We start from the raw sequence: 18338 nt of genomic DNA on the forward strand, positions 1-18338 counted from the left end.
AGAAAAATCTGAATAAAATACATGAAATGATATATTCTAATATCACTAATATTCGAAGTGTTAAAATCAAATAACTGAATAAATAAAACATACATCAAATACTACAGCATAGAACAAAACAAACTGTTTCTACGCCGATTTCTCCATGCCTGTTCTCTTCGAGCATCGCCATATGTTCCAAAACTGCCCTCACGGTTCTTCAAAATTACGATTGTGGGCACTTTGAAAATTGTAATCATAATCATAAAATAATTATACTTTGGCATATATTCATCTACCTTTCTAACATATATGACATTCGAGGGTTTTTTTTTTTGTAGAATATTCGGCGCCGTTATACTTGGAAATTTCTAGAATCAAACGGGTGTGAAAATCATACAAAAAGATAAAATACGATTGAAAAAACGAATTTACATAAAAATGTGGAAAATCTTCACCGTCCCTGTGATGTGAAAGATTCCGTGTACGTCAAGTTAGGTATGGAATTCCTCAGATTAGCCACACCAGCGGCTCCTCTGAATTCTGCAGCTTTCACGATATCGAGAATATTCTCTGGAAGATTCGAAACACCATCCAAGATCCGAATGATGTCTGCCATGGACGGTCTGACCTCCGCAACTGGGTGAGAACAGATCACCCCGAGCTTCAGAACCACCTCAAGCTGTTCCCTGTCGTGTTCTTGCCGGATTCTTTCATCAACTGTCTCGAGAATATCTCCGTTCTCCCACCGATCCATTATCCAATCCACAAGAACAACCTCTCTGTCTTCTGCTCGTGGCTGTATCAGCCTCCTCCCGCAAGTAACCTCCAGCATGAACAGTCCAAACGCATAAACATCTGTCCTCGTCGTCGCTTTTCCAGTCCTAACGAGCTCTGGCGCGATGTATCCGATGGTTCCGGCTACTCTAGATGTCTGAGGATCGTATCCTTGGTCATATAGCTTGGCCAATCCGAAATCTCCTAACCTCGCATTCATCTGGTGGTCGATCAGGACATTTGCTGGCTTGATATCTCGATGAATCACAATCTGTACCCATTCATGGTGAAGATAGAACAGTGCAGAGGTCACGTCTCTTATGATCTTGAACCGTTGAACCCATGTGAGCGATTCACTGTAGAGGAACTTGTCAAGGCTTCCATTGGGCATGAAGTCATAAACCAGGAAGAGTTCAGCCTTACGCCTGCAATAACCGAGAAGTCTGACCAAGTTCGGGTGTCTAAGGCGGCCAATGGTCGATATCTCGGCCAAGAACTCGTCCATTCCTTGCCTCGAATCATGAGAGACCCTCTTCACGGCGATTTCTGCATCGGAACCGGATAAGATTCCCTTATAGACCTGACCAAACCCTCCTCTTCCAAGAAGTTGCTTGTCCTTGAAACCCTTTGTGGCTTTGTACAGTTCCTCGTACGCAAATCTATGAGGTCCGTATTTGATCTCCCATTCCTCGAGAACCTCTTTAACCTTCTTGTGTCTCAGATAGAAGAAGAATCCCACGGCCGAGCTGACAAGAGCGACAAAGGCAGAGAATGTCAAGGAGACAACCAGAATGTTCCGTGTTCTTTGAGAGGCTTTCCTCGGATATGGTGGAAGGACAGGTATCACACCAAGATCCAGTGACGGATACGCAACGTCCGGAAAGATATAATAGCCCAACATGTAATGAATCGATCCAACCGACCCAGTTGAGGCAGAGAATCCGACATACATTTCCTCCAACAGATACGGAGAAAGATCCTGGTTCAGAGACAGAAGCGGTTGCTCTGGTTGAGTTACCATCTCTGCGGGGCTTAAGGTAACATTAAGCTGTGTTTCCGGTTGGCTATACACAATCGAAATCCGCATCACCCTTCTGCTGATCAACGAAAGGTTTATAAAGTTACCGTCTTTATCGTAATAACCAGCAGGAGCAGATTTCACAGACCTCAACCCGTTTATGTTGATACCGACATGGTTGTCGTCAATATCGTCGAATTCATCGTCCTTGTGCGTGTCGAGCTCTACAGAAACGACATGGTTCGAGCTCAACCCGTTGCTGGTATCGTTGAAAACGCCGAGGTACTGATCCGGGAAAGCCCCTGGAATGCCTCTGGTGGGCGAGATTACAAGAGCCATGCCATGGGAGCCATTGTGTTCTCGTTCAGGAACTATTGCGAAGAAGAAGGTAACGGAGAAAGAAGGTACGGTACCGTCTGATGAGTTCTTGATTAGGTAAGGCTCGCTATTGAAAGCCTGACCATAGGCGTGCTTTGTCGTGTTCGTCAATCTGAAGAAACCGATGGCTTCTAAACTTGCAGATCCTTCTGTGATGAACAAACTCTCGGATTTTCCTGTGAAGGAAGACAGAACAAGAAGAAGAAGAAGAAGAAGATTACCAGACATGATCATTTCTGTCGTTTGAAAAGAGATGTCCTGGATTGATATACTAAATTCATATTGTATCTTTGATTTTAAAAAAGTCAACTTTAACAAAAAAAAAGTCAAACAATCGATTCAATCTGGAATGGAACAGCCTACTTTCTTAGACCAAACTCCAGGAATATAAAATAAAAGTCTTGACACTCAATGATTAAAATTACAAAATAAGTGGACACCCCCCTATGTCTTCATTTGATACGTTTCATACCCAAAACCGTATTTTTCATGTGACATATTAAATACTTTTACATCATTAATGTATTCTCGAGATTCATGGCTTAACGTTTTTTTTCTTCTTTATCATGTTTAAAAAATGATAAGGTGGCTCAACTGTTAAATATAGGATAAAGTTGTTTATCGATATGTATACAAAGATAGGTTGAGGTTAGGAAACAGTATTACAACACTACAAGTTATAGATTATCATACTCTGACTAAAAACACCTAACGAAAATTGTATAATCTTTGACCACATAAAGGTCAATATATATATATATATATATATGACAAGTTGATTAAAACAATATTTCATATAATCGTCTCACAAGAGGAATTATATGTATTATTTTGGGAGAAGTCTCCATCTCAGTTGGAAGGTGAATACCCTCCTTATACGAGGTCGGAGGTTCGATTCTTTTTGGAATCTGACTTTTCTCTTGAACTGGTCAGTTTCGGTTAGTTTACCTGTTCCGTATAGTTTATTAGCTATTGCGCGGAACCGGAGAATTTATTGTCCAGGGTAGTCGTCCGACTCAAAGAGTTATGAGATGCAGGCAAGTTTCCATCATGTACTATTCACATTACCTTGGAGCTTTTTTGTTGGCAAGGTGTGCAAAGATGAATTGGTGTTAAACATTTTATATTAAAGTATAATATATGTTATTATTTATCATATTTAACACAAAACATTGACGAAATTATATATAGTGTCACGAAAAAAATAAATAACGCATATAATTATAAAATGTTTAGGTAACGTATGCAAATTAAAGTACCATATGCATCTAATATTTGAACCAAAGTTACAATTTATTATATTTAAAAATATCGAATGAATTATTATATTGTGTTGTGGCCAAAGTTACAATTTATTATATTTAAAAATATCGAATGAATTATATGCTATATTCCGACCAAATAAATAATAAATACAGATTGTTTACCATGTTTTGAATATCTAGGAAACCTAATAAAGTGTTTTAATATAATATTAGATAGTAATATATAGGGACAATTCCATTAAAACCCCTGTATTTTTACCTCGTCGCAATTTTAATCCTATAATATTTTTATCCAATTAAACCTTATATTTTATATATATAACAATAAAATACCTATATTTTTAATAATTGATAAATAAAATTCTGAACGAAAAAATTGACTATTCAATGATGACATGACATCCTAATCATCTGTCACGTCATCAATTCTTTAATATTTAATAATATTAATTAATAAAAATAATAATAATATAATAATATTAATAAAAATAATATATATCTACATATACATATATACATACATATGTATATATACATATAACATGTATATAGTATATGTGTGTATATATAAATGTACATATAACACATACATATTTATACATATGTATGTATATATATGTAGAAATATATTATTTTTATTAATATTATTATATTATTATTATTTTTATTAATTAATATTATTAAATATTAAAGAGTTGATAATGTAGCAGGTGATTAGGATGTCATGTTAGCATTAAATAGTCAATTTTTTTGTTTAGGATTTTATTTATCAATTATTAAAAATACAGATATTTTATTGTTATATATAAGAAGTATAAAGTTTAATTGGATAAAAAAAATTACAGGTTTTTAATGGAATTGTCCCTGATATATATTACAATTTTGATATGAATATTTTTACATAAAAACCATGACTATGTCGTAGTCATATATGCGACGTAGTCCTAGAATCTATGCATGCACTTTTTTTATTATATATATATATATACACACTATTTCATTGCTATTACAGGCTAATAGTCCTAGAATCTATACAAATACCGATCACACTATACCAGAGATAACCACATAACCAACAAATTCTGATTTACTTTGCAGAATTCGATCAGAATTCATCGCCCACGGGATGTGAAAGGTTCGGTTAACGTCAGGGAACTTTGCATACTCACAACATCAAGAACTTCCTCAGATGTATCAGACCAACCTTCATATCTCCCAACCTTGAGGATATCAAGCAGGTTGTTTGGCAGCTGTGTAACTCCGTCCAAGATCCGGATAACGGAAGACATGGCAGGCCTGGCTGCGGGAACTCCGTGTGCACAGAGGATCCCAAGCTTCAGAACCAGCTCAAGTTGTTCCCTGTTAAGTTCTTGACGGAGTCTTTCATCAACTGCCTCGAGAATGTCTGTCTTTTCCCAACAATCTAATATCAAATCCACAAGAAAAATCTCTCTGGGGGGTGCTCGAGGCATTATCGGCCTTCTTCCACAAGCAACTTCCAGCATAAACAGCCCAAAGGCATACACATCTGTTCCTGTGGTTGCTTTTCCAGTTATTACAAGCTCGGGTGCCATGTATCCGAATGTGCCGGCTACATACGTTGTTTGAGGATCATACCCCTGTTCGTATAACTTGGCCAGTCCAAAATCTCCAAGCCTTGCATTCCACTCGAGGTCGATCAGGACATTTTCTGGTTTGATGTCTCGGTGAATGATGACTTGTACCCATTGGTGGTGCAGATAAAAGAGTGCCGACGCCACATCTTTTAAGATCTTGAATCGTTGATCCCAAGTGATATGCTCCTGACCCGGGTTGGGGTAGAGGAACTTGTCAAGGCTACCATTGGGCATAAAGTCATAAATTAAGTAGAGTAAGGACTGATGCCTACAATAACCAAGAAGCCTGACTAAGCTCGGGTGTCTGAGGCGGCCAATGGTTGATATCTCTGCTAAGAACTCCCTCATGCCTTGTTTTGAATTATGAGATATCCGTTTAACAGCGATTTCCGCATCAGTGCCAGGTAGGGTGCCCTTGTAGACCTGACCAAAGCCTCCCTTGCCGAGAAGTTGTTTGTCCTTGAAACCCTTTGTGGCCTTGAAGAGTTCCTTAAAAGAGAACCTGTGAGGTCCATATTGAATCTCCCATTCCTCTAGAACTTCCTTAACCTTCTTGTGCCTCAAATAGAGGAAGATGCCTAGAGCAGAGGCAACAAGAGCAACAAACATAGAGAATGATAAACACACCACCATAATTTTGCGTGTTGATTCAGACGCTTTCCTCGGATATGGAGGAACGACAGGTAATAGGTTAAGCTCTAATCTAGGACGATATTCGATGCCTAGGTCGATGTGCCAACCCCAGATATAGTGGATCGTTCCAACTGACCCAGTTGAAGCAGAGAAGCCAACATACATTTCATCCAACAAATAGGGAGAAAGATCTTGGTTCAGAGATAAAAGCGGTTTCTCGGGTTGAGTAACCATCTCTACGGGGCTTAGGGTAACACGAAGCTCTTTCTTTGGCTGACTATATATGACCGAAAGTCGCATCAAAGTTTCGCTGATCAGAGAAAGGTTCCTGAAGTTACCATCTTTGTCGTAGTAACCAGCAGGAGCAGATTTCACAGATCTTAAACCATTTATATTGATACCAACGTGGTTGTCATCAATGTCACCAAATTCGTCGTCTTTGTGAATATCAAGCTCCACAGCGATAACATGGTTTGAGCTCTTCCCGTTGTTTGTATCATTGAAAACACCGAGATACTGATCAGGAAAAGCCCCGGGTATGCCTTTGGTCGGAGAGATCACAAAAGCCATTCCATGGGATCCGCATTTTTTCTTCTCAGGAGCGATTGCAAAGAAGAAATTAACAGTGAAAGAAGTTGCAGTAGCATTAGAGGATGAGTTCTTGAAAGCCAAAGGTTGTTGCTCGAAGGCTTGACCATACACGTGCTTCTTGGTGTTCGTCAATCTAGTAAACCCACTTGCATCTTCATATGCAGAGCCCACAAAACTGAATTTGGCATCAGAGCTTTCTGTACACAGAGACAAAACGAAGAGCAGCACAAGAAGAACTTGTTGTAAGGAAACAATCCTAGGAGGAGACATGATCTTTGTTTTGTCTGTGAACAAAATCAAGAGATGTGGAATAAATGGATCATATCATTTATCTATTGGGCAGAAGAGATGAAGCCAAGTCAACCCATGGCAGCAAACATCATCAATGAAGTAGGTCCTTCAATGCAAAGAACCACTCATTTCCAAATGGAGACAGACCGGTTTGCTGATGTTTCACGTAACTACCCAGTCCTGCATTTACTCTAAATCAAACTCGAGACATCATTCTTCTTCCTTAATTTGACTCCAATCCATACAAGCCACAATGCGAGGACGAAAGTGACTTCTACTGAAGTTTGGGGCCAGAAAAGGAATTAGGAAACTATACCAAGGACACAAGTGCAATATTTTAAAAGGATCCTAACCCTGACTTTTCCTCTTGAGCCTTCCTCTGGCCTCCGTCGCTGTCGCCGCCGGTGAGATCTTCTCCCTCCTTCGTTTCCTCTTCAATGTCCTCGAGCAAAATTCAAACCGCGAAACAGAGGTTTGCGTCATGAATTCAACTGGAAAAAAAATATTATAATCAAATTTGAAAATTTTCATTATGGGCTGCATGTACTATGTAGAATACCTAAGGGCTTAACTAAAAGCTTCGGCTCATTGGCAATTTCGTAATTTAAGGGAAGTTTTGAGGGTAAAATAGGAATCAGAAGACAAAAGTAGAAATGACCATGCTTCGAAACCCTAGTTCTTCTGGGCTCGTTTAACCAGTTGGAGAGAGAGACGGAAGCTCCGCGCTGCTGCCGAAGTTCCTCGAAAGAAGAGAGGAAGATGGTAGCTTCTTCACCTTTGCCACCTTTTTTTTTCCTTTAGTATCGTTGTTCTTCTCAGTGCATTCTCGGATACGTCTGGTTTCCGAGAAAGTACATACGTGAAGAAAGAAAACCGGTAGAATCTGGGAAGAGCAATCTGCAATCTGTGAATTTCTCCGGTTGATTTTTATGCTACTTGCAAGGATTTAGAATCACTGTGGTTTTTCATTTTCTTCACTTCCGATGGAAGTTTCTGTTTGGATTCCGAGAAAGCCTGATTGAGCTAATTCGATTGTGTTGCGGTTTTCGTAACCCTAATTTTTTTGTCCCCTGTAGTGAAAATTGTAGATTCATATTGTTCTTTGTTTCTGGTTGCTGTAGGTGAACGTTCCGAAGACGAAGAAGACATACTGCAAGAACAAGGAGTGCAAGAAGCACACCTTGCACAAGGTGACACAGTACAAAAAGGGAAAAGACAGTCTTGCTGCTCAGGGAAAGCGTCGTTATGACCGTAAGCAATCTGGTTATGGTGGTCAGACCAAACCCGTCTTCCACAAGAAGGTAAATCTACAGTTCATTTAATCAGACATTGAACTTTCTCTATAAAATTTTTTGGATCAGAAGTACTCCATGCTCCTCCTAAGGTTGACCCTGCAGATTAGTATGACATTTGAATAGTTCTGTCTGTTAGTGGGTGTTCACAGCACTGTAAGTTATAGTGATCTGAATCTCTTTATAGTGTATTCAATCTAGTGCGTTATTGTGTTGTCTTTTCCGTTTACTTGGTTATAAGATCAGACATATCGATGAATAGGATGTCTTTCTAGGTCCTTGTTCCATTCTTCTGTGTGCAACTTCTGCTGATTGCACATTTCTTAGTAATTTTTCTCGGCTTTTGAAGAAATTTTTGTTAGCCCTCTAGTAGCATTGCATTGAATCGTGAATTCCTTGAAACAGGCCAAAACAACCAAGAAGATTGTGTTGAGGCTTCAATGCCAGAGCTGCAAGCATGTGTCTCAGCACCCAATTAAGGTACACCATCTTTTCCAAGATGGGTTTTTTCATTTACTATCGGTTTTCGTGTTACATCTTCTAACGTGTGAATCGTATTTTGGCCGATTTCTCAGAGGTGCAAGCACTTTGAGATCGGAGGAGACAAGAAGGGCAAAGGAACATCCCTCTTTTAAGTGTACCTTCCCCTCCTGAAACTTCTAGTTCTGAGTTACTTTCCGTTCTTATCGGATCAATATCTTAAATGACGTTTTATGTGACGAAACTGCTTCAATTTGCAATCAAGAAACATGGGTTCCGAAAAAGACAAAAGCTTTCAGGAGAAATCAAGAAGTATTTTCGATTTGTTCTTCAAGCCAATCCGTTTGCCACTGTTCTTTCTGTTATTAGATTACATCCGTAGTTTCGTGATCCAAATTACAAGAAAGCTCCCGAAAATCAACGCCACCCCCCACAAACGAAGTAATAATGAAAAAATCAAAGCAAAGATAAAGTAACTCAAAAAAAAACCTGAACGGAAACAAAAAAAAAATCACGCAAATCTGTTAAATGGCTTCCTCCCAACTGTAGCCGGCATGGATACAGCGGAATCTACGCTTAGATTACCTATGGATTGGATAGTCTTATGCTTCTCCAACACAAATCCATTAGATGAACCTGAACCCTTGTCCTTGTTGTTGTTGATAATGAACAAAGACCCTTTGTTCCATTTGAAAGACAGCCTCCTATTCTCGGTGCTGCTCGGTGTTCCGTTTGGATTGCTGTCCGGTCTCACTTTAGATTTGGCCGAGACCGTTGGGTTCATGTAGTTTGGGACTGAGAAGGGAGGGCAGCTCGTGAGGCTGTCATCGTCTTTGAAAGGAGAACCTAGGATTCTTCGTCCTCTTGAGTGTCTTCTTGATGGTTTCGGTGTTTGGACAGGTCTTGGAGGAGTGAGGATGGTGAATTTTGATGATTTGGGAGTTGGAGTGTCGAAGTTGAAATGGTTTTGTCTGCTAGGGCTGGGCCGTGATGGTGTGAACCTGGAGTCCTTCAAGGGTTGGCTCGGTCTTTGGGAAGGAGTAGCCAGAGGAAGTTGCTGCTCCAACCAGTTCCACCATAGAGGGAACCCACCAGAACGAAAACCAGTCAGACTAAACTGGACAGAGTTGGGACTGTTCTTCCACAACTGCCAGAGAACACGAGTAGGGATATGTCAGTGAAGATGGATATATATATATACACACACATTGATATGGAGACCGATATGAGGAAGGTGAGAGTACCTGGTGAGAATATGCATAGGCCATGGATCGTTCTCTCTTGATTATGGCATCAATTTTCCTCTGCAACCTCGCTTCCTTTTCTTCTTTTGTCAGTACACTATCATCCCAATCCTCATTACAAGTTTCAGACTGCAAGAACACTTGCAAATGATCAATGAATGGCTCTTGTTTTCGCCGAAAATGGCAAGGCAGTAAGACAGATAAGCGCTTACCGAGCTACGGGTCCGTTTTGCATGGCCACTTTTTTGGTTCTCCGACATCTGAATTCGACGTGATTGGATCTGGCTTTGGACACGGACCAGTAGCTGCATGTGTTTCATTGCATTCGTTGTCTGGCGTTTAACGTTGTGTCCTCTCACCACTCCCTGAAGCCTTACCAGACCTTTCAGAGCCTTAAAACTCCTCCTCGCCTGTTTTACCGAGCAACGATTTCCTTTATCTTAGACTTTCAATGCCAGTGTATTTGACAGATGATGAAACAGAACAAAGAACCGATACTACGTACCATGAAACCTCTGAAAGCTGATTGGATCTTTATGGCAGAAGAGTTTTGGAAATCGGGAGTCGGCTCTGGTCTATAGACAAACTCATGTCTCTGCACAACCCTAGGCGAAGTGGCCCTTGGCGAAGGAGTCTTTGGAGAAGGGACTTTAGGAGGAACTGATCTTCGAGAAGGAACCCTAGGAGAAGCAGGCCTAACAGGAGGAAGACCAGGGCCTGACGATGAATTTGATCGGTCGGGGGAAGATATTGGAGGTCTGAAAACAAGGTTGTGCTCTCTTTCCGCCTCGCCCAAGATCTTCTCGATACTGCTAGGCTCCCTGAACATGGGTAGAAAAGAATTGTTCTCTCCATGCCTTGTCCCAAACCCTTTCTTCTTCTTCTTCTTCTTGTCTTTCGTGCAGTTTCTCTCCTGTTCCTGCTGCAACATTCACCAGAGGAGCCGCCAAGTATGTGAGAATATCGAGTAAAAGTTCTTGGAAAGTTGCAGAGTGATCTTCAAAATACCTCACTTACGCTGCCTAGCTTCTCCCCGGAATGTGGCGAAAAGACCCTTTTGATTGCAGAAAACCAGCTTCCTCCCTTCCCCATCTTTCTATCATCAGTTTTCTACCTGTAACACAGACCAGAACACACGTTTGAGCCTTCCTTATTCCAAGCCAGAGGTTTTGCCCTTCACGTCTTCAAGTTCACCAACTCAAGAACGAATCTTTATGGAAGAAAATTTATGATCTATGCATTAAGAAAGCAACAATCGTTTTGATTGATCATCTTCAACAAGGCACCACCCACCGAGATTTATATATACAGATGGGATGTTGAGGATTTCGGCAGACTGTCCAAGTTACCATGATTGGTTTTGTGTAGCAGAAGAGGACCAGCTTCAACTGCCAAAAGCTCTAGCAAACATGATCCAAATGAAACAAGGGTTCCGTGCATGGAAAACTCTTCAAGTGATCCGAGATGGAGAAATCTCGTCGATATCTGTGTGAGAGCTGCCGGAGACAGAAAGGTGTTCAGTTGTTGAGCTTTCACTGTAAAGATTTTGAATTTGGTGACATTAGCCACTTTTATCTTCTCCTCCCACATGAACAGTTTATAAAATTAGATGAACTGGTTAAATCGTCCAAGAAATTGCTACGTTTTCAGATTGATTCGCATAAGTATCGCTAAATCTCTGAAATTTATGATGCAGATGCTAATGTATTTGTCAAATTTATGAAACTAAACGTAGATGCCAACGAGAACTCGACGACAAAAAAAAAAAAAGAAAACAGAGATCTTTGTCCGAAATCCGAGAAACCCAGGAAGTGAAAACGAATATAAAATTAAGCAGCATGAAAATCCTGGGCATAATCACAAAACAATCGTGAATCACGTACCTCCTCAACAACAGTCTTGTAGCTTCTGTTTCTAGGGTTTCTCAGTGAAACCGAGAAAGCTGTTCTTACGGACGTAGAAAAGAGCAGGCAGAGAGAAGACTGTTATTCTCCTCCACTTCCTTTCATGCCTTTTACTACAAATCTTTGCTCAAAATTAATATTCTGAACATTTGTTTTTTTGTTTAATTACTTTGTATTAGTAGAAAGGGTAAATCTAAATTCGTAAAACAGTAAAAAAACTAAGTTCTAAATTTTTTGTTTAATAAATTTATTAAAAAAATTTATAAAATATGTTATTATAATTCTCAGATTTATTAATTGGTATAAAAAATCAAACGTATAAATTCAAAATTCAGTTTAAAGATTATAATAACATATTTTACAAGTTTAAAAATTATAATAATATATTTTCTAAGTTTAGAAATTATAATAACATATTTTGTAAGTTTAAAAATAAATATATTGAGCGAAAATTTTAGAAATTATTTTTTTACCATTTTATAAGTTTAGTAATTTTTATGTGTTTTATTTTGTAGAAAAATCTGCAATTTTGAATCTGGGTCTTGGTGGTATGATTGAAATTTTTAATCTTTTTTCTTTCTTAACCACCTTTTGGATTTATAATTTTTATTGTTTTAGTTTCAGCTTAAAAAATTCATGCTACCTCATGAAAGAGAAAGAGAAAGCGAGAGAGAGAAGGATTGGCCACTTTATCACTCAAAGTTCAAAGTCAATGTCACATTCCTTCATTATAAAGATAACCACGAAACCGTACCTTCAAACCCCATTTGCAGTAAATTCTCGACAAAATCCGTAAACAAGAGGTGAACACGAACGCAAGTCTCCCTGAGTATTGACGTTTGGGTTGTTTTTTATTGGTAAAAAAATCCTTCATAACCATCCTTATATCCAAACAAAACAAAATTCGTTTTTAAAAATTCAGAAAAACCTATAATACTAAAAACATTCATTAAAAACTTATATATTTCAATTCATTTTACAATATAATAATTAATTTAATATAAATAGAGATGGACACGAATCCATCTTTAGTTTCATTAGTGATCGAATAGCGAAACTAAATATCAGAAAAACCGACATTCACAAATACTATATCTAATTCTATATTTTAAATTAGGATTAAAATGGTAAAATGATAAATATAATGATAGTTTTTATATTTTTTACATCAATAAAAATTTATAACTGTATATATAAATATATTTAAAAATAATAAATTTTAATCATTATCTATAATTTTATTAATTTATCATTTAAAATTATATGAATCGAAGTATTGGCACATCGATTGATGGATTGCTATTGTGATTTATCATATTATTTTTAGAAGTTTTACAAATTAGTTATAAGTTAAAAATTATTTTCAAATGATATTTTTAAATATCAAATATTTTTGGATGTTTATTTAAATATTGGTGTTTTATCTAGATTTATAAATAATTGTGGTGTTCAAAAAGTTATTTTCGATAATCACACGCGCCTTTATTTCGCGCGTGATCTCACCTTCTCGCTTGTAATTGTAAAAAAAAAAGGTTTGTTCTCCTCTACCTACTGATCTGTAATTGCCCACTGCTAACAATTAATTAATTCATTCATTAATAACTTTGTTTTAAACTGCAATTCACCAATTACTAAGCATCTATTCGATTGTTTCTTTCAACCAACCACCGGATTCTACTGAAATTTGGAGGTTAGACCGACCTTTTCATAGTTTAGTTGTAGACAAAAAAAATCTTAAAGTGATGATATTTTTGTTATATAAAAACATATAGTAATAATAATAATAATAATATTTCTAGATAATTGTTTATATAAAATAAACTTATAGATTTAACTATTAAATTATGATTAAAAATGAATAAATGTGTTGATAATGAGTTAAATGATTACTTTAGAATATTATATACATAAAAATATATTTGTGAATACTTCTAAATCTTAGGATTTTTAAAATAATTTTATATTATCCGGATAAGCCAATATTTATTACCGAACTCAAAAATTCGGGTATTCTAATATCATTAGCCGATCATATATCTCACCGATACCCGAAATTCGATTTTTTTTTCCACTTCTAATTTTAAATAGTTTTCGTATCATTTAGCTATGTTCTCATATCCTGTTTTATATTATATACTCTGTGTATGTATATATATATATATATATATTACTAATATTATACATAATACCTTGTTATTTCTGGTCTCAAAAAAGTGAATAAAGTATTTTTGCAATTTATAGTCTATAGTCGGATAAAGAACATGTGAAAACTGAAGATTTCTATGATATTTAGAATGTTTTTGAATGAGAATGGAATTGATAAACAAAGAGAGATAACAAAAAATAAAAAGAATCAAATGGTCGAGAGAGTATATAGTGAAAATGGGACTAAGTCCCTTTCATGTTCTTAATTAGAAAAAGAATGTACAAGATTATAAATAGGGACATATACAACGGCTAGTGCATAGAGAAATAAGGAAATAAATTAGAAAAATCTGTATAACAAGGAAATGAGTTACGACCAAGAGTAAATACGGCAAGTTGCATGTGATTGCAACCAATCCTCCAAGATTGATTATTCTATCTTCAACAAAAACTACCTTTCAAAATATTTGTAGTTTTATGTTATTTTCTATGTTTTAAAATATTTGTAGTTTTACATTTTCAAGACATTTTTTTATAATAGTTTCCAATTTTATCCCTACCAAATTCCAATACATTATTAATGATTGCATGGTTTTTATCATCAAATAAGGGTATATGTGAATTTTGATCAATTTTCTTAAAAAATGTGAAACAATCTAAAACAACAAATATTTTGAAACGGAGGAGTAACATTCAATAGCTTTGTCCGAACTGAGAGTGCCTTGAAAACAAAGTCATAAGTATTTGTGTTTTCATGAAAAATCAATTAACTGATCGGTTCGGACGAACATATCCGACTGTTTTTTGTTCATTTCATCGAAGTTTTGGTGAATAAAATTCGGATTCAATTTAGAGATAATATTAGAGTTTATTAACTTGTATTCACTAATATCAAATCAAACCAGATAATTGAAAACTTCAATCTAAACAAATGGTATCAGATCATATAAACAACTATTCTTCAATGGGAGGCATCCACCATATTTCGTTCTTTCTCATTTAATAAAATCGTGATACTTTATTTTAATTTATAGGATCTAAATCGGATTGAATTTTATTTTTATATTCAATTGGATCAATTTTAATAATTATAACAATGGGAATCCCAAATCGCGATTGCAGATTATCTGATTTTAATTGTAATTCATGCATCAAAACTCATCAAAATCTTTCTTTTGATCCGAAAAAAAAAGCCTTCTAAAACAATTTCAAACTAACATTGGGGGAAAATGGTGGGAGAGGAGGTGCAAAAAAAAAAATTCAAATAAACAAAAGTCCCAATTTTTTAACCCATTTCTCAAAAATCACCATTGATGACACTCTTGATCCTCGGCGAGAACCATGCGAGAAAGAGAGCTGGGCCCAAGCTTCCTCCTCCTCATCTGATTTCTTCTCCTCACAATCTCCATCTGATTTCTCCTCCGTTTCTGCATCATCGCCTCTTCCTCCGCCACGAATCTCCTCATCAACGCGTTCTCCCTCAACGATTCCCCCCGGAATATTCTCCTCCCCGATTCCGTACTCAATCTCCCGCTCCTCACCCCGATCGCCGGAGACGACGCCTGGATCGACTTCGACGGCGGATAGCTCGAGCTCCTCCTCGGCGGCGCGTACGATCGGAAAACGTCGTCGTACTGAGAGATCGGAGCGCAGAGGCAAACCCTAGTGAACGACGCCGCCGCTTTCAACGACGTGCATTTCCTCAGCTGCTTCGCCTTGCTGCTGCTGCTGCTAGGGTTTGACGGGTTCCGGATTTCATTGGATTTAAGGATCGATGTTATTCTCCACAGCATCGCGATCTCCATTGCTCTCCGGTACCAAGGTTTTCTGATCGCCATAACTTTGACCTCACACATTTTGTGCGTCTATGGCTTTTTTTTTTTTTTTTTTTTGAAATTGTGAGAGATGAGATTAACGACGTCATAATAGTGATTAATTTCGTAACTAGACTAACCAGATTTTGCCATTTTTAGCTTTTCAAAGTTTGAACAAAACAGAGTTTAAAGTTGGCAACAGTTAGACATATGGTCTAAACGTGACAATTGACAACGAACAACTCACTCGTCCTTAGATTCCTTGCATTTGTAGAAGGAGTTTTTAGAATTTATAAATTTGGTTTTTCTAAAAATTCAGAAAACTATTTTAGTGAAACAATTAACAAAAACCAAAAACTAAAACAAGAAATTCAAACCATTCATAACCTTTATCTCTCCGAGTGATTTTTAAAAAACTTAATTAACAACAAAACTAATCACAATCCGTTGACACGATCATGTTCTTCTGAATCGGGTTCGGAAAGAAAAGCCCAATTGCGGCCCAATACCGACCCGTTTAGCTATCTCCGACCACCACAAAAGAGAACGTCATAGATTCACACAAAGGAAGAAGAACAATGCATGGTCTCTCTCTTATTCTATCACAAAGCTGTATAGATCGAAGAGTGTGTATATATATAGAAGGATGAAGTATCTAGAGAGAAAGAGTGCATGCATTTGTGTACGTACCTTTTCTGTGAATCTTGCATGAAACAGAACAAGTTCGAAGTGCGGGAGAGACAGAGAGAGCTGGAAAGAGACAGAGAGAGTCTGATGCCAATTTGGGAGAGAGAGAGATTAAACAGAAGTGTTCCTTTCTCTCTCTTGCTTTGATAGACTGAAGTAATGAATCTAGAGAGAGAGAGAGAGAGAGAGAGAGAGAGAGAGAGATTCAAAATCTCGAAGAGAGAAGTAATGAGATTTCACCGTACGTAGTCCCCATGAACCAGACGGGTAATTCACTCAAATATACCAAAGGCGTCGCACTCATTTCTCGGATACACCCGAAAAATTATAACCCATTAATTTTTTTTTGAAAAGACTATATTACCCTTAATGAAACCGTGTAATTATAATTGTAAAGTCGTAATTGATTCTAAATGCAGTTGCAATTGATTCTAAATACAGTTGCAATTGATTCTAAATGAGTTGACAAAAAATATATCTAATTGTTTACAGGATCTTTAGTTGTTATACGGTCGTAAATACTATTTTTTTAATCGTATATTAGTTATATAACAGTTATAATAAAATCGTAAAAAATATGAAAGAAAGGTTATTTCGGACTTTTTAAGCCTAAAAATGGTATAGAATTGAAAAAAAAAATTTAATTTTTTTGTAGGTGTATCGCTGAAATTGGTGCGACACATTTGGTATAGTTAAGTGATTTTCCCGAACCAGACTTCATTTCAATGGAAGTTTTAAAGATCTTATCATTCATCTTTTTGTTGCATTCTCAAATTAGACACGCGCGCGTGCACGCACGTGTGTGTATATATGTGTGTGTACGCGCATATATGATTGGTTTATTTTACATGTTTATCCATTGCATCTTAGAAGCCTCAAACTTGTTTATATATAGCATTCGAGTATAGGGTGTAATTGTTCCTAAACATTCACACTTCATTTTTTTTACCTCATCCTAAATTTATGTAGAGAAAATACCGAAAAAACCATCGAATATAATTATCAGATTCATAACTAACTTTTTGGAATTCTAAATTCATAATGAATTTTCAAAAATTGATAAAACACTGGTTTTTTAAATTTTTGTCAAAAACCTAATCGCCGACGAAAATGTTAATTCATTAATGATAGGACATTGTCAGCGATTAGATTTTTTACAAAAATTTTAAAATTGATTATTTTTTTGTCAAATTTTGAAAGTCCTTTATGAATTTGAAATTTGGAAAAAAAAAAAATTGTTGTGGAACTATCTTTAAGTTGATGATTTTTTAGGATTTTTCTTTTTATTTATCATTGATAAATATATAGAAGTATTTTGTATTTTGTGTAATAATATCATATTTTTATACTACTATAATTAGAAAATAAAATAAAATAGAAAAAGAACATAAACAACTCACCTTTGCTTGTAACGGATACTAGCTAACAAAGAATCCCAGTCATGTTTAATTAATTAAGAATAATTACTTTCTCCGTTTCAAAATAATTATTGTTTTAGGTTATTTTGAAAATGTAGAATGACAAATATTTTGAAACATGGAAAATAACCTAAAACTATAAATATTTTAAAATGGACGGAGTAACAAATAGATTAAATGCCGTATTAATCATGTTAACTTCCATGGAGCCTCTTCTCTGTCAAAATGATTATGCGTGCATGCATCATAGTTAGAGCATTAATTACTTCTGCAACATTCACTAATTAATATTTGTTTTATTTTCGGAAAAGATCATTCAAGTTTTATGCCATGATCATGATGTATATTCTATCACTAAATAAAATATAATCTAATGTACACAAACCATTGTATCGAACCCTTATATACCTATCCTCTCATTCATTTCATTATTTTTCAATCCATATTCATGATAATTATTTTATAGTTGCGTAATTAAACTTAATAAGGGAATTTTTGTTATCTATTATTCATATATATATATATAAAGATTAGCTCAATATTGTGATACATTATATTTAACTTTTTTTTATATGTTAGATTTTTTTATCGGATACTAATATGATTACACTCAATCTCTATAGATAAATATTATAATCCAAAATTTCAAATAATAAGAATTTCCAATAATATGATTACACTCAATATATATATATATATATATATATAATTACATAACTATTTTATGATTTAATAAAGAGAAAAAGTAGGGTCATCTCGTGAAACTTTAAATAAATAAATATATGACGGGGGCTGATTAGAGAGAG

General features: G+C 36.1%; 5 protein-coding genes across 10 annotated transcripts; 1 reads left to right on the forward strand and 4 right to left on the reverse strand.

Annotated features, from left to right (window-relative positions):
• Window positions 1-334: 334 nt before the first annotated feature.
• LOC104810553 (L-type lectin-domain containing receptor kinase V.5-like) lies at window positions 335-2487 on the reverse strand. The gene has a single exon (XM_010537213.1). It carries the CDS (start codon window positions 2384-2386, stop codon window positions 434-436), a length of 1953 nt encoding a protein of 650 aa, XP_010535515.1. The 5' UTR covers window positions 2387-2487; the 3' UTR covers window positions 335-433.
• A 1781-nt stretch (window positions 2488-4268) lies between these two features.
• LOC104811327 (L-type lectin-domain containing receptor kinase V.4-like) lies at window positions 4269-7103 on the reverse strand. The gene has a single exon (XM_010538352.1). It carries the CDS (start codon window positions 6525-6527, stop codon window positions 4530-4532), a length of 1998 nt encoding a protein of 665 aa, XP_010536654.1. The 5' UTR covers window positions 6528-7103; the 3' UTR covers window positions 4269-4529.
• A 107-nt stretch (window positions 7104-7210) lies between these two features.
• LOC104815512 (60S ribosomal protein L44) lies at window positions 7211-8644 on the forward strand. The gene is made up of 4 exons (XM_010544301.1): window positions 7211-7310; window positions 7670-7849; window positions 8246-8320; window positions 8416-8644. The coding sequence occupies exons 1-4, from the start codon at window positions 7308-7310 to the stop codon at window positions 8473-8475; spliced, it is 318 nt and encodes a 105-aa protein (XP_010542603.1). The 5' UTR covers window positions 7211-7307; the 3' UTR covers window positions 8476-8644.
• Window positions 8626-11559, reverse strand: LOC104812137 (protein IQ-DOMAIN 14-like). 6 transcript variants are annotated; one of them, XM_010539539.1, is made up of 7 exons: window positions 11448-11559; window positions 10858-11099; window positions 10573-10678; window positions 10070-10486; window positions 9777-9974; window positions 9565-9693; window positions 8626-9467 (listed from the first exon to the last, which is right to left on the reverse strand). In XM_010539539.1, exons 3-7 carry the CDS (start codon window positions 10654-10656, stop codon window positions 8832-8834), a joined length of 1464 nt encoding a protein of 487 aa, XP_010537841.1. In that variant the 5' UTR covers window positions 10657-10678; window positions 10858-11099; window positions 11448-11559; the 3' UTR covers window positions 8626-8831. The 6 variants fall into 6 exon arrangements, with proteins under 6 accessions (XP_010537841.1, XP_010539337.1, XP_010541574.1 ...); XM_010541035.2 differs by having other exon boundaries at window positions 8832-9467; window positions 10914-11099; XM_010543272.2 differs by having other exon boundaries at window positions 8832-9467; window positions 10070-10483; window positions 10582-10678.
• Window positions 11560-14766: 3207 nt separating this feature from the next.
• Window positions 14767-16302, reverse strand: LOC104816280. The gene is made up of 2 exons (XM_010545416.1): window positions 16118-16302; window positions 14767-15484 (listed from the first exon to the last, which is right to left on the reverse strand). Exon 2 carries the CDS (start codon window positions 15467-15469, stop codon window positions 14918-14920), a length of 552 nt encoding a protein of 183 aa, XP_010543718.1. The 5' UTR covers window positions 15470-15484; window positions 16118-16302; the 3' UTR covers window positions 14767-14917.
• Window positions 16303-18338: the final 2036 nt, after the last annotated feature.

This window comes from Tarenaya hassleriana, unplaced genomic scaffold, assembly GCF_000463585.1.
Source record: "Tarenaya hassleriana unplaced genomic scaffold, ASM46358v1 Cleome1, whole genome shotgun sequence".
Taxonomy (NCBI): domain Eukaryota; kingdom Viridiplantae; phylum Streptophyta; class Magnoliopsida; order Brassicales; family Cleomaceae; genus Tarenaya; species Tarenaya hassleriana.

Excerpts from the sequence above, each read along its gene's own strand:
- LOC104810553 (XM_010537213.1), bottom strand. The coding sequence starts at position 2,386 with ATGATCATGTCTGGTAATCTTCTTCTTCTTCTTCTTCTTGTTCTGTCT.
- LOC104811327 (XM_010538352.1), bottom strand. The coding sequence starts at position 6,527 with ATGTCTCCTCCTAGGATTGTTTCCTTACAACAAGTTCTTCTTGTGCTG.
- LOC104815512 (XM_010544301.1), top strand. Across the intron at positions 7,850-8,245 it reads AACCCGTCTTCCACAAGAAG|GCCAAAACAACCAAGAAGAT; the intron begins GTAAATCTACAG and ends TCCTTGAAACAG. Across the intron at positions 8,321-8,415 it reads TGTCTCAGCACCCAATTAAG|AGGTGCAAGCACTTTGAGAT; the intron begins GTACACCATCTT and ends CCGATTTCTCAG.
- LOC104812137 (XM_010539539.1), bottom strand. The coding sequence starts at position 10,656 with ATGGGGAAGGGAGGAAGCTGGTTTTCTGCAATCAAAAGGGTCTTTTCG. Across the intron at positions 9,975-10,069 it reads CAGCTTTCAGAGGTTTCATG|GCGAGGAGGAGTTTTAAGGC; the intron begins GTACGTAGTATC and ends TCGGTAAAACAG. Across the intron at positions 9,694-9,776 it reads CAAAACGGACCCGTAGCTCG|TCTGAAACTTGTAATGAGGA; the intron begins GTAAGCGCTTAT and ends GTGTTCTTGCAG.
- LOC104816280 (XM_010545416.1), bottom strand. The coding sequence starts at position 15,469 with ATGTGTGAGGTCAAAGTTATGGCGATCAGAAAACCTTGGTACCGGAGA.